The 14,111-nt window shown below is 39.9% G+C and overlaps 1 protein-coding gene across 1 annotated transcript in view; it reads right to left on the bottom strand.

The window, feature by feature from the left end:
- Positions 1–14,111, bottom strand: part of LOC116311326 (gamma-aminobutyric acid receptor subunit pi) — a 54,895-nt gene that overhangs the window by 20,409 nt on the left and 20,375 nt on the right. The window contains exon 3 of the mRNA XM_039621997.1: positions 196–308. Within this exon, the coding sequence (XP_039477931.1) occupies positions 196–308 (113 nt within the window). The remainder of the gene's footprint in view (positions 1–195; positions 309–14,111) is intronic.

The following is a 14,111-nucleotide window of genomic DNA, read 5'->3' as shown; positions in this document are numbered from 1 at the left end:
GTAATGGAGCACACCAATTTCAAAGCTAAATTAAACTGACGTAAATTTTAATGTATGTATGTCAGCATATATTATCTGAGAAGGGACAAGCAAGCACAAAATTGCATTATGAACCCATCTCGTTCTCTGTCAAACGCAGATTTCCCCTGGGTGTTCTGTCATTTCCATGGCTGCATGTGTCTGCAGTTCCCTTACTGTCAAAGAAAGGCCTGAGGTACTTGTTGTATCCTTTCATCAGCCTCTGGATGGTAGGAGGCAGAATCTCTCCTTCCTTCACTTCTGCGTTGAGCAACGAGCTCTCTAACAACCTGAGAACAAAGACAGACAGAGGGGGGAGAGGGAAAAAAAGCAGAAATAAGACTTATTTTTCGTTTCTCTTCCCGTTGTGCATTTACCAGATGGATTCTTCTTTGGCGTTCACAGAGTCTGCAGGGTATCGACTGAGCTCCACAGCAAGTCTTACCAGCCATGCAGGGTGGGAGTAAAAGAAAGAAGATTAAAATGGTGAGTTGGAAGTTTAAAAAAAATGCAAGAAATGAATAAACAAACACAAAATTCTTTAAATTGAATGGGTCAAGAAAATGTTAAACCATCCATATCTACTTTCCATCCACCTACGAATTTGAAATTACTATCTGCTTTCATGAGTTGTTGTTGTTTTTTCCCTTTCTTTTTTTATGCTATCCTTAAACGCACAGTGAAGTGTGGGAAGATGATTATATTGCTGGCAATTGTGGCAGCGGGGATGGGGGGGACACTCATTGCGCTTTCCCTAGTGGTATGTGTGTTTGTGTATAAATCAGGCTCTAAATACAGAACGCCTGCTCTGTAGAGAGAAAGCCCCAGGGCACGTGCAATGATGTAAGAGGGACTGAAGCAAGACAGATCAGACCATGTGCAGAGGCAGAAAACATTCATCTCCATACGCTGGCAGCATTTCAGAGTTCCCTCTGTCAAATGTGTGACAAGAACAGATACAATAGTGAAGCAAAATGAGCTTGATTTCTTACACTATCAACACATTCATGTGGCACTGTATTAAAACTACAGTGTAAATAAATCCTTATACCTTGGTATTCTCTCTCTAAACAAGTTAGTGAACTAAGATCAAAATGGTCCGTGTTTCCAGTGAAACTGGTCCCATACTATTTCAAACCCCTAAAAAAAAAAAAAAAGTGTGCTTTTCCAGCAATATCTAACCCTTTTGGGCACAGTTTATGTGGCTTCTTCTTCTTCTTCTTCTTTTAGTTGCTCACTTCAGAGGTCTCCATAGTGGATTGTGTGCCTCCACCTCACCCTGTTCCTTGCATCTCTTCTGTCATGCCAGCGCTCCGCATGTCCTCCTTCAATGCATCCATGAACCTTTCAAACGTAGCCCAGCTCCCTGCTGATCCAGTGTGGACATTCATTCTTAGTGATATTTGACAAACATTTCACACCAGATGCCCTTCTTGACACTACACTCCCGACACCAGGTGTCCTGTACACCACCTTGTAGCCCTCCTCTGATAAGGTTTGTGAATGTGTTTGAATAGAAAATAATCAAAACATCTCAAGATGTATGTAACTTCTTTGCAGTGCAATGCTACATGAAACCTACTATAGCTTAGTTTACTTGTAAGTAAGGCGTAAGGAGACTTAATCATTGTATTTCATGCGATTAAAGAATTAGATGTCTGTGAGACAGCACCATGAGTTAAAAGCCTTTATTATCATCTTAACTTGTTATCAAAGGGCAATTTAACACGCCTCATGCTAGCACACCAAATCTGCATTCAACACGAAGGTCCAGCCGCAGTTGACGTCAGTGTCATTTTTGCAGGTATTCAGTCAGGCTAAATTGAAAATGGTATTTTGGCCAGATGAAAGCCTATGGGGAACATGCAGACCTTAAGCAATTCATCCAATACTTCAGTACACTCTGAACCATAATGATGAAAAGTCATGGAGGCAGTAGAGAGATTAATCCTCTTGTGGGCTTAATTATGTGTATCCAATTTCTGGAAAACCATTAAATATTTGTTAAGACTTTTACATAAAACCACAACTGAAGGGCTGTTCAGTACTGCCTCGTCTCTGAAGTTATTAGCCCCTGCTCCTAAAATGACGTGTTTACATACATCAACCAGGTGCAAGTAATAATGTGATTAAATGTTATCTGTCTTTTCTCCCTCAAATCCACCTCTTTAACAATTGTTCAAATAATAAAACAGCCATTTAAAACATTTACTGTGTTTGTTGTTTTCCACAACAAATATGGTCAATGTTTCATCTAAAAGTCGCATTAAGCAGAGTTTGTATCCACAAAAAAACCTTGAAGGTTTTAATTTATAAGAAATGCAAGAGGTTGAGTTTGTATAAACAGCATAATCCATTATCTTTAACAGGGTACAATCAATTAATTACAGGGAGGAAATTATAACAGGTCGGCTACCTTTGGTAACTGAGGTTAATCTGAGGTAATATGGTATATTTTATGTGAATGAATGAGAAATGTAATCAGTGGTAGTTTTAGGTTAATTACGTTTTCCCTATTGTATATACTGTAAACCATTAAAATGGTAAAAAAAGTTCAGTGTATGTACAAGTAATTCCAGTGAGGCAAAAGCTCAGACTCAGACTGCTCGAAACCACTCAATTTCTATCTGTTATTTCTCCTCTTGGCTGTCTTTGACATTATTGAGAGTTGATAGCCCTAATGTGGTTATCTCAGGCACACAGCTCTGGCTGTGAGCACGGAAGCCGCCTACCTACCTCCCTTTCAAATCTTCTGTTTGCAAGGGGCAACCAATCAGGAGAATATTAACTTAAGGAAGGGAGAAAGAGGCTAAAATAGCTTGTTTCAGACAGAAGCTGAATTAAAGTGCTTCCTCAAGACCTAGTATAAGATAAATAAGGGTTACTTTGAACTGCAAATCATGCAAATCTCTTAAGAGTCAGAGTAGAGTGGAAGAATACAAATCTAGAATTGAAAATGAGTACAGTAGGACCTCTTTAACAAAAAACTTCCTTATTAAAATTTTTATTTTTTAATAATTAACATACAAAAACAAAAAACATCATTATATTATGGTGCCACTCAAAGTCAACAAGGAGCTACTGCTAACCTTTCACATAAGAAAGGTTACCAATAGCTGCTTGTTAAATTTGAGTAATTCAATGCAAGAATTGACAACGTAAAACAGTTTACAGATTGTAAATATCAATACGACACCTTTAACCAATTAATTTGTTTTCATTTATTCTGATGACCAGAACTAAGTTCTTAAAAAAGATTTCCATCGAGTAACATACATCTAGTTCCTTACTTGGAAGAAAAAAGTACGGCAAGTAAATTTCTAGCAGGACCTTATCTATGTACAAATACAATAGCATGTGGTGGCAACCATGTGGCAACCAGAGATGTTGATCAAGGTAGTTAGTAAGAGAAAACTAAGCTAAAGATGAAAAATCATTTACTAATGCTAGCCTTGTTTCCACACAACATGCAGATTGTACTGTATATAACACGGTAGTCTCTCATCTGTTCCTTGTCCAACCTCAGGTTTATCCACAATATGCTTGCACAACGAACCATAAAAAAACTGCTGGCCTCTCAGCTTGCCCAGCTCACCCAACTTCTAAGGGGCACAGTCGTGTCCACGAAAACAAGACACACTAAAGATTTCATGGAAATTGAAGCCAAGCAGAATCAAGCCTGCTTCCAGAGACAAAAGCTGGCTATGGCCACAAGATGGCAGTAATTTAAAGGAAGGCACAAACAGAAGATTATGGGACAGAATGCTAATTGATGTGTACAAGGAGAGATTGCTTCACTTGGGTTTAAATTGATGTTTATTTTTAGATTTCACTGGAACAATCAGTACTTGCCTTGCTTGCCCTCACAGAATTCCACTACACAAATTGCAAATAAATATAAAAATAAAAGTCAGGGTGTAATCATATGTACGGAAGAGGATTAGGGCCACTGGGAAAAAAAAGTGGGCACGTCTCAGAATTCTGAGTTTAATCTCAGAAATCTGAGAAAAAATAATTCTGATTGATAATTCTGGAAAAGAAGAAAAAAAAAGACCTGCCCTTTTTTTTTTCCAGTGGTCCTAATCCTCTTCCATACATATGTCTAATCCATTCATTGTTTGTAGGAATAATTTAATCTGGACCAATGTAGTGGACCAACAGCACAGCTCATCACTACCTCACAAAGATAGAGTAACTTACTATTTTGTGACTGTGTGTCCTGTCTCTGTGTCCAGATCCTTATCTAAGGAAACTGTTTGTCATCACCCTTTTCCCTTTGAGAGAATAGTTTGTTTGTTTTTTTACTAGAATCCACCTTATGGCTTAAGAGCAAGATGGTTTGCTACTAACGGTTGTATAGCCAAGAAAAAGTCTTCTCCAGAAAACTTAGAACTTGCTTCACCTGACTGTGTCAAATCAGCTTAGACAGCGAGGTAACTCGCTCCCAGCACACTGTTGCTATGCTGCATAATGTCTCACTCTTGTGACGTGTACCCTGTTGTTTCAGCTTAAAACATCCTTGCATGAGAAAGCCACGTCAGTGACAGTAGAGACAGCACTCTGCCTTTGGCATGCAGCATTATCAGTCTGTATCACCCAGTGTGACCCTCGTTACCTTTACAAATGGCTTTGCATCTACACAAGTGTCTCTGTGTGCGCTTCTTCATGTCTTTTTTCTTTTGGTTGTTGTTTATATCACAGATGAGGACAGCTGTTAAAATATCAAATAAAATTGAAGACATGGACCATGTTTGTTAAAGAAAATCTTTTAAAATTGTATTGTTTAAAAAAAAATGCACCAAACAAAGAAAATGTAAGACTTCTAGTCCTTTATATTATATCATGATACTGAGTCTCATAGCACTGCACTTACTGATAGTGACAGAGCTATCCAGCTTTGATGTTCGTCAGGGTTTTACGGTCTAACAATGAAACGCAGCTTCTTTGACCAGAACGTGTGCTAAGAGCTCTCAGCTCCTTTCACTCCATCCATCTCTATAAATCCCCAGACTCTAACTTTTGGCTGTCTAAAACCTTCATCTGCAGGCGGGGATGAGACCTGAGCTCTCCAGCCTGCCAAACAGTCGCTATCCACTGAGCCCTGACAATGAAAAAAAAACAAAGGTAGCTCTTTAGAATGCTTCAGGGATCACCAAGGCCAGTAATGGTTACAAATAATCTTTGGTTTTTTTATGTACAAGGCAGCATTATCATAAAAACAGGAGCCTGTGTGTTGCAGTACCAACCACACACACAGATGCATGCGTGCACACACCAACAAACAAGCAAACATCGCTCATCTTTATGTACTGTAGGGTTTCTCTCTCCCAAGATGAAAGCACAGTGTGTGGAATGCACATTTTCCCAGAACGCATGCTGACAGACCAAACACACCTACCCACCGGGCTGCCTATCAAGAATAACAAGATGACATGTTGAATACCCAGAACTAAACAGGAGGGCCTGCCATATGAGTCCCAATCCTAAACTTTGCATTGATATATATATGTATATACAGCAATATAAATTTAAAACAATACACTTTTTATGTATGTTGTGCATCCATTAGCCCATGTTTGGTGATCTGACAAAGTAAAAAAAAAAAAATCATAAAAAAGTTTGGTATAAAGATGTAGAGCTGCTACATTAGCCCAGTAGCACTGACACTTTATATGTCATGGTGAACCTACCAGCAGCGTTTCTTCCATCAAGCTAAACACATTCAGGTTTTATTTGAGGTGGCCGCAGGTGTGGATCTGTTTTTCTGTCTATAGCCATTTTCTATGGTGGCCCTTTTGACAATTTTGAAAACATGACATGCACATTTTGTTCTGTTTTCTGATATGTTGTCATCGGGTCCAACAACATGTTTTATTGTGCTCTGCTTTATTTTATTTTATAACGTCACAGTGTTTTCTGGAATGCCATGTTTTAAAAAGTAATTGTCTTTTTAGTTTTGTTGGTTGAGTTTTAGGAGCCACGTGTTTTCATATGTGTATTGGAGCACTTTTCAGGACATTAACTGGTAGAGGTGCATGTAAGGGGGTAAATATCTTCAAATGACTTCAAAAGCTGAGCTGCATCACTGTAAAAATAGTAAAATTCAGTTGCTATCAGTAAAACTGTAGCTAGCAAGTGGTCTGTATCCTGCGTCCGCTTAGGCACCTCCCTCACTTAGCCATCCAATGTAAAAGAAAAGTGGCTTACAATGTCCTGGCGTAATCATCTCTGGTGTATGCAGGGGTAAGCACCACACCTCGTGGTTTCTAATATGCACAGATTCAAAGAAATTTTCTTGTGCTATCTGGCCCTATCAATATCATGATAAACTGAATTGTGACTAGTCCAAATGTGCTATTTCAAAGTTGATACAAACTCCCTCAGCTCTTATTAAATTAGTTTTAGCTCCGTGTTTTGAATCAGCAGGTAGGTTTCTAGCATAAAAAGGTAATACATTACTCAGCATAGTGAATAAATGTTAGAGCAAGAAAAGAATAGAGAATTTCAAGGAAAACTGTTCGACGGATAAGTGCTTTATGGAAAAGTGAAGTGCAAATGCACCAAAGTAATGGACACTGACAGTGGTATCTAAAAGCAGGTTACCGCTTCAGCTGCTCGCTCAGGGATGTCAACATGAGTATCAATACTGCATGTGAGCAGCTGATTTCTGAGGGCTTTATCTGTCATGACACACGTAGCGACGACATTATCAGCACCGACACATGACACTATGAATCTAAACAACACCTTCTAATGTGCTAATTGACCAGTCACAAATGATCACGTCTTGTCTCTGTGAAGTTGGTGGAAAGGAAAGCGAGAGGAGGAAGCAATGTTCAGTCCGTCCTTGTTTGTCATGATCAAAATCTGCTGCTGTTCTCAGTAATGAGAGCAGCTTTGGTTTGCTTATTCTCTCAGTCGTATTTCTTTATTCCCCTCCTCATCTCTCTGCCTATCTCCCTCTCACAGCATTAACAAATCTGACTGAGTCGCACCATGAAGAAGATAATTAACCTACATATTGCAACCACAATATGACCTTCTAATGTATCAAAAAAAAATCTAGTTCAAAACAGGAAATTAGTTTCAAAATGTGTTGCCTCGTTAAACTAACTGCTGGTCAGATATCAAGTGAAAGCAACAACAAAGTCAGCATGACATTTTCATATGGCATTTCTGTGGGAAAATGCAAAAACTGGAAACTGTGCTTATATAGTATTAAAAGGTTTTTTATGATTATTCAGTGATATTATTGTGACATTATTATTCAGTGAGAAAGCATTTGAGAAATTGCTACAATATTAGGAGTGGCAAAATCTACAGTTTGGTACATCCTGACAAAGAAAAAAGAAAGCACTGGTGAACTCAGCAACGCACAAAGACCTGGATGTACACGGAAGACAACAGTATTGGATTAATCACAGAATCATTTTCATTGTGAAGAGAAACCCCTTCACCACATCTAACCAAGTAAACAACCCTCTCCAGGAGGATGGGCGTATCAAAATCCAAGAAGACAAGAAGACATAAGGACAGTAAATACAGAGTGTTCACTGCAAGGTCCAAGCCACACATAAGCCTCAAGTACAGAAAGGCTAGATTGGACTTCACTAAAAAAGCCTGCACAGCTCTTGAACAACATTCTTTGGACAGATGAAACCAAGATCAACCTCTAGCAGAATGATGTGACACAGGACAGAAGGAGCCGAATGAATTCTGAGGTGTTCAGAGACATACTGGCTACTCAAATCCAGCTAAATGCAGTCAAATTGGTTGGGTGGTGTTTCAAAATACAGACGCACAATGGTCCAAAACATACAGCCAAAGCAACCCAGGAGTTTACTAAAGCAAAGAAGAGGAATATCTTTGAATGGCCAAGCCAGTCACCTGATCTTAATCCAATTGAGCACGCATTTCAGTTGCTGAAGACTAAACTAGACAGAAGCTGGTGCAGTAAAGGCCTGGCAGAGCATTAAAAAGGAGGAAACCCAGCATCTGGTGATATCCATGAGTTCAAAACTTCAGGTTGTCACTGCCAGCAAAGGGTTTTCAACCAAGTATTAGAAATTAACATTTTAATTTCAGTTATTTAATTTATCCAATTACTTTTGAATCCCTTAAATGAAGGCATTGTGTTTAAAAATGGTTTAGTTCCTGACATTTTTTGCAATCCTTTTGTTCATCCCCCTGAATTAAAGCTGAAAATCTGCACTTCAACTGCATGTGAGTTGTTTCATTTAAAATTAATCGTGGTAATGTAAAGAACAAAATTAGAAAAAAAGCTGTCGCTGTCCAAATATTTATGGACCTATAACCGTATGTTTATGACTTAAGCAAGTCAGTGCATCACCAGAGGCCAGCGAGTTTCTTCTGGGCAGAGACCTCCGATTGTTGTGCTTTATGTCTGCTGGAGTCACAATTCCAGTTTCAGGGTTATAGCTCCTAATTCTCCTACTACTACCACTTTGGACTTTACCTTCCACATCTGCTCCAGTCCCTAATACTTCTCTATTATCTCATGCACCTTCTTCCTGATGTTACTATCCACTGAGACTGCAGCATCTATCACAACTACTGTCTTCTGCTCTTTGTCACCACTATGTCTGGTTGGTTGGCCAGCAGCTGCTTGTCTGTCTGGAACTCAGACAGACCCATAGGACCTTTAGCCCTGTTGTTCTCAACCACCTTTGGGGGCGTCTTCTATCAGAACTTGGGGACATGTTGTTCGTATGCGGCACAAATTAGTGTTCACGCTCCCAGCTTGCATGTTACATCCAGCTATAATGTGTCTCCGGTCCTGTCAGCTATGGTAGATTTCTGCCTTTATGGATCTGGTGCTTAGGGCCTGTTTTTGCACTGTCATGTTCAGAGCATCTTTACTATCCTTAACAATGGCCTTTCCAACCAGTAGGATTGCTTGGTGTCAACCGATTCCTCTATTTGTCAATGATACATCCCATGCAGGGGCTTGGTTGTCCATAACAGTGTCTCCTGCTCCTCATCACTCATCTATCTTCATCGCCTGAGGCATTCTTGGAGCAGCTTATCTCAGAGGGCCTCTTCCTGATGTATTCACGGATGCTCCATGTTTCATCGTGGATTGTGGCACTGACAATCCTCACCCTCCCTGTATCTGCAGCTCATAGAGCCTCAGTTCTTAGTTTTCCAGGTTCCTTGAAGGACATTCAATGCTCTTCCTTGAATGTTGGCTTCCTTTTGATCTGTTCTCTGTCAAGATGATCCCACACTACCTCAACAATGTTGAGGTACGGGGAGACCAATCCATGACTGATAGTGTGTGTGTTTTTCTGTCCAGGGACGTTTTTACTGCAGTGTCAGTGTGTATCAGAATATCCTCACCTGCCTCCAACCACATATTTTCCAGATAGTATTGTATCATGGTTAAAAATGTGACACTACTCCTCTGCGTTCATAATTCCATCAATTTTGACAAAATAACCAACACCACTGGCTAAAATGTTACCCTAAATCATGACAGAGCCACTACTACATCTTACAGATTGCTGCAGCTTGGCATTGGCAATTAATTTTCCCCAAGGGGTGAAAGGAGTAACCTCAACTCCATTAAAGTCAGATTTAGCATCTGAGGTGGAAATGTTAAGGACAGTGGACAGGTGATTGTCAGATCGACTTCATCATCATCAGTATCGCCCTGAACCCAGAAATCCAAATGACAAAAATAACAAAATGGAGAAAAAAATAATTACCCAATTTATGTGCATCTATTTATGTTCACTGAAAGAGTCTTTACTGTATTTAGGTGTCTGCTTTTTTCACAATATCTTCTGCCTTGTGTGTAACCCCTCCCACCCCTCTTTCCAAAAGAAGGTGGTAAATGGTCTGTATTTGTATAGCGCTTTACTTGGTCCTAAGGACCTCAAAGCACTTTACACTCTACACAGTCATCCACCCATTCACACACTGGTGATGGCAAGCTACATTGTAGCCACAGCCACCCGGAGCACACTGACAGAGGCGAGGCTGCCGGAGGCGCCTCTGACCACCTCTGTCGGAGCCGGGGCTCGAACCGGCAACCTTCCGATTACAAGACGAACGCCCAACTCTTGAGCCACGATCGCCCACATAACATTACTAGACTTGCAATAAAAGCCTTCCAACAACTGTTAATCCATCTAAAAATGACAGTGGAGAATGACTCTATTTCAAAAGGAGAGAAGCCAAACAGGAAAAATTGCGACAGTTGGAGATAACCCCCACCCACCTACCTATCCACTTGCAGTCGATACAGTAAACGTTGGACTTGCTTAGTGTTAATACTATACCACCCAAAATGTCCTCAAGTTAGCTGGTTAATTCATTTTTAGTAGGTTCCTGATTTGTTCCTGTTGCCAAAAAAAAAAACTCCACCACCATGACATATTTTCCTATAAATGTGTGGCAGTGGTATGGGTTCAGTAATGCATGGATAGCAACGTGGTTTGTAATGAGGGCCTCTTCACCCTGTGGGTGATTTCATCTTTTCAGATCCTGTTTCATGAGTGAGCCTCCCCACAGTTCTCCCCACCCATCCTCTTTCTCTTCTTCCCCATCTCTGCGGCACACAAGGCATCAGTCCAGGCAGTACTTGCACATTTCACAACAGATTAATTCAGCTGAACATAACCCCTGCAGAGAGCTGAGTAACATACACTGTGGACCCCCCTCTCATTCTTTTTTTTCCCCATCCTCCCACCCACTCCGCAGTATGCTCAACTCAAAAACATGCGTCTCACTCTTATTTCATTGATTCATGCCCTTCCTTGTTCCCCAGACTCCCTCAGTTGGCATCGTCTCTGCTGCCGAAATCCCTAAGGCCATCGGTGTGCCACATCGCTCAGGCCTCACAAAGAAGAACAACATGTGTGTTCTGTATTTGCAGAGGGAGCAATTGGATTCTTCATTCCTCATTTATGTACAAATCGGCTGCGCTAAGTGGGATTTGACGAGGCGGGGGTGCAGCTCCATTGAAATGATTTCTTTCATACATTTTCATGGGATGACTTTACCCATTTGTCATTCAGTAGCACAGACTCAATGTCATGTTACTACGTAGTTTCTTTTCTCGTACTATTAATCAAATCAATACTACAAAGCATTTCATCACACTTGGTGATTAAATGCTTGAAAAAAATGTCAGAATACCGCCACTGATGGATTGCTTCAAATTTTCAGCACATAGAAAAAGCAGGTCCTCAGCTGACCTTCAGGGTCAGAGAATTAAGCATATTCATATTCAAATGACAGCTAATGACATTTGCGCCTTAATTCATAGCACTAGACTAAATTGGAAAACCATAAAAATTGGTTCAAATTCTCTGCATACAGAGCTGACAGTAGGCTCTGAGTGAAAAGAGGCATCCATTGTCTTCTGACATGCTGCTGGGGGAAACAGGTAAAACATGTGGCATTATCCGAATCCTCAAGGTGTGCTCGAAATGTTAGACTCACGCTGGATGCTACGCCTGTCGAGCTGCATTAAGTGTCTTTTCTTCTTTTGCAGAGAATATTCATTTTTTTGCGCTGTGAAATGGGATTTCAGGAAAGTAGCTGCTGCTCTCATATACAGAGATTATTCCCTCGCTCATCAGGGACTTTCTGGGCCTCCTCAGACCCTTCAGCCACTACAGACTTGGAGATGCAGAGGCAGGCAATGAGGCACGAAGAAGAAAAAAAAAGCCCTCCTGAGTTCATGTCGCAGCCTTGTGTGGATAAAAGCAGCTGTTTCTGTCTTTCATGCTATCCTAGGCAGCTCCCTAAGCCTCTCCACATGGGAGAATAGAAGAACTCCCCGGTGCCGAATGCAGAACACTTACTGTCTTCATAAGCCTACTGAAGTCATATGAATCTCAGAAAAAAATGTGACATCAGAAACACGTGACTTTATTTAAGTGCTGATCCTGATGTATGTATACTCTTTTTACTGCCTTAAATAGTTTTGTAGCCTCAAACCTTAAAAACAGAAAACCTATGAAACAATCTAGTTTACAAGTTTCGTATCAACTACTGGAAGAAAAACCAACATTTCTATGATACATTTGGTCTGTTTTTTGGCTTTATATTCTTCACAGCTCTGCTATCTGCTCATCATCACGTTAAAGTGACCTTATCCCACAGCCTGTCCTGGAAGATGCCCTAGTATATCCTTGTGTTTTCTTCTTCCCAGTCTGATTATAGTCCCTTTAGTTTTGTCCTAGCTCTGCCCATCTTGTACACCATAATCAGCCCACTGAGTCGCTAAGCTTACCCACTCATCTGCGAGGGGTATATGTGCCCAGATCCTCCATCTACTCTCTGCCAGATTTTAGTTTCAACCACAGTGGTAACAAACTCAAGGCAAATATTGCTTTTATTGATTTTCCAGTCCCAGTGTTAGTTATTTCTAACCTCTCTCTCATGCTCCAGGATCCTCACCTGCCTCTGTGGTGTTTCCATGCCCACCTGCAAACCACTTTAAGCTTCCACAGCCTGAACTGTTTTTTTTTACCTCACTCCTTACCCACACCAACTCCAGCCTCTATAACCTTCCTTATTTCTGTTACCACTGGATTCCCCAACTTTGCCTTCAGCCTCTCCCCTAATCATGAATTGCAATGACTAAAGACCAGGGTGTGCCAGAACGATACAAAACTGTCTTCCAGCACCTTTATTTAATAAGTAATTAAATCTGATGGCTATTAAATAAATAATCAAGCAAGTTAATTTGTCTTGGTATTGCTTCCAGGTGCTGTCATCCCACAATCCCACTTATACCCTTGAAGTATCCTTATATTTTTCTTTTGATTGCTGTCATATGTTAATGTAAGCAGAATCAATATAGTTGTGGTACTTCAGCAACTAGCTAGCCGGATTTTCCAGTGGAAAAAAAATGTTACTGTGCAATAACGTCACTCGCGTAGATGGAAAAAGGGAGACAGACGAGAAATAGTTTTCCAAAACATTATACGCAGTCTAGCTAAAATTATTAATTTTCATCTTTGTTGTTAAGTTTACAGTAATGCATGTTGCTGCACTGGTGCAGAGCATGGTTTCCAGGCTCACTGTTAAGTTAGATTATGAGTAACAGACATAGGGAGCTCTAAGTAATTTTTTTGCAGCACTTTGCCTCACTGCTACGCCAGACTCCATCTTAAGGTTCCACCACCTACAAAATCCCATTTTAACCCCTCTTAACAATCCTTTCTTTGTGTCTAGCGATTGGATCCAACATGTAGCACATTTTTAATTCTAAAAGATAATTCCTTTGCTCATTCAATTATATTGATCAGGTTCTTGAAAAGTTGGGGTGCTGTGTAAGCTGTCAAAAAAAGACAACAAAAAACAATTTAATGACCTGTAAATCACTTTATCACTCTGTTTCATCAAACAATTTAAGAACTAGGTCAAAATATAAAATAAAAAAAGAAATTCAATTTATTTGTTTATTTTATATTTTAACGTGTTAATTTGAAGAATTTGGTGACTTCATTATCTATGGTACATAATATAATTTAAATAAGATCTTCAAAAAAGACTAATTCCATCTGTTGTCATTTATGTTTTGCAGCATCTGCCTGTTCTGGGACGTCAACACACATATGTGAAAGCATAAGGCACGGAGCAGAGAGACCTCAGGCAGAACAAAGCTGGCATCAGTGAAAACAGATTTAGCAGTAATTACCTCAAAAATAAAAGGAAAAAGAGGAGTCTGGGTGTAGGTGGGTTGGAAAGCAGCTTGCAGATGTGCAGCTGTGGGCTGGGTAAATTGCAGCACCCTATATAAGATTTGTCAAATGATCCTTAGCTGATATAGTCTGGCACAGTGATCAGCTGAGCTGTTATGAAAAACACTTAAATTAAGAGGATGTAGAAAAATTGTTCTGTGTTCTAACCAGTCAATATTTCAAATTTTACCTGAAGAAATTTGCTTCACACTGCACCCTGAAAATCTGACAGCTATCTCTCATAGACTGTGGATTCTCGAACACTACAAAAGAAAAATACAACTGGAGAAAAAGCTAAATATTTAGCTAATTATTTTATTAATTATTATTTTATTATTTCTTAATTATTATATTAGCTAAATATTTTTGAAT

The sequence above is a fragment of the Oreochromis aureus genome, linkage group 13, assembly GCF_013358895.1.
Source record: "Oreochromis aureus strain Israel breed Guangdong linkage group 13, ZZ_aureus, whole genome shotgun sequence".
NCBI lineage: Eukaryota > Metazoa > Chordata > Actinopteri > Cichliformes > Cichlidae > Oreochromis > Oreochromis aureus.
The sequence above is the reverse complement of the archived record's forward strand: the minus strand, read 5'-3'. Positions and strand labels throughout refer to the sequence as shown.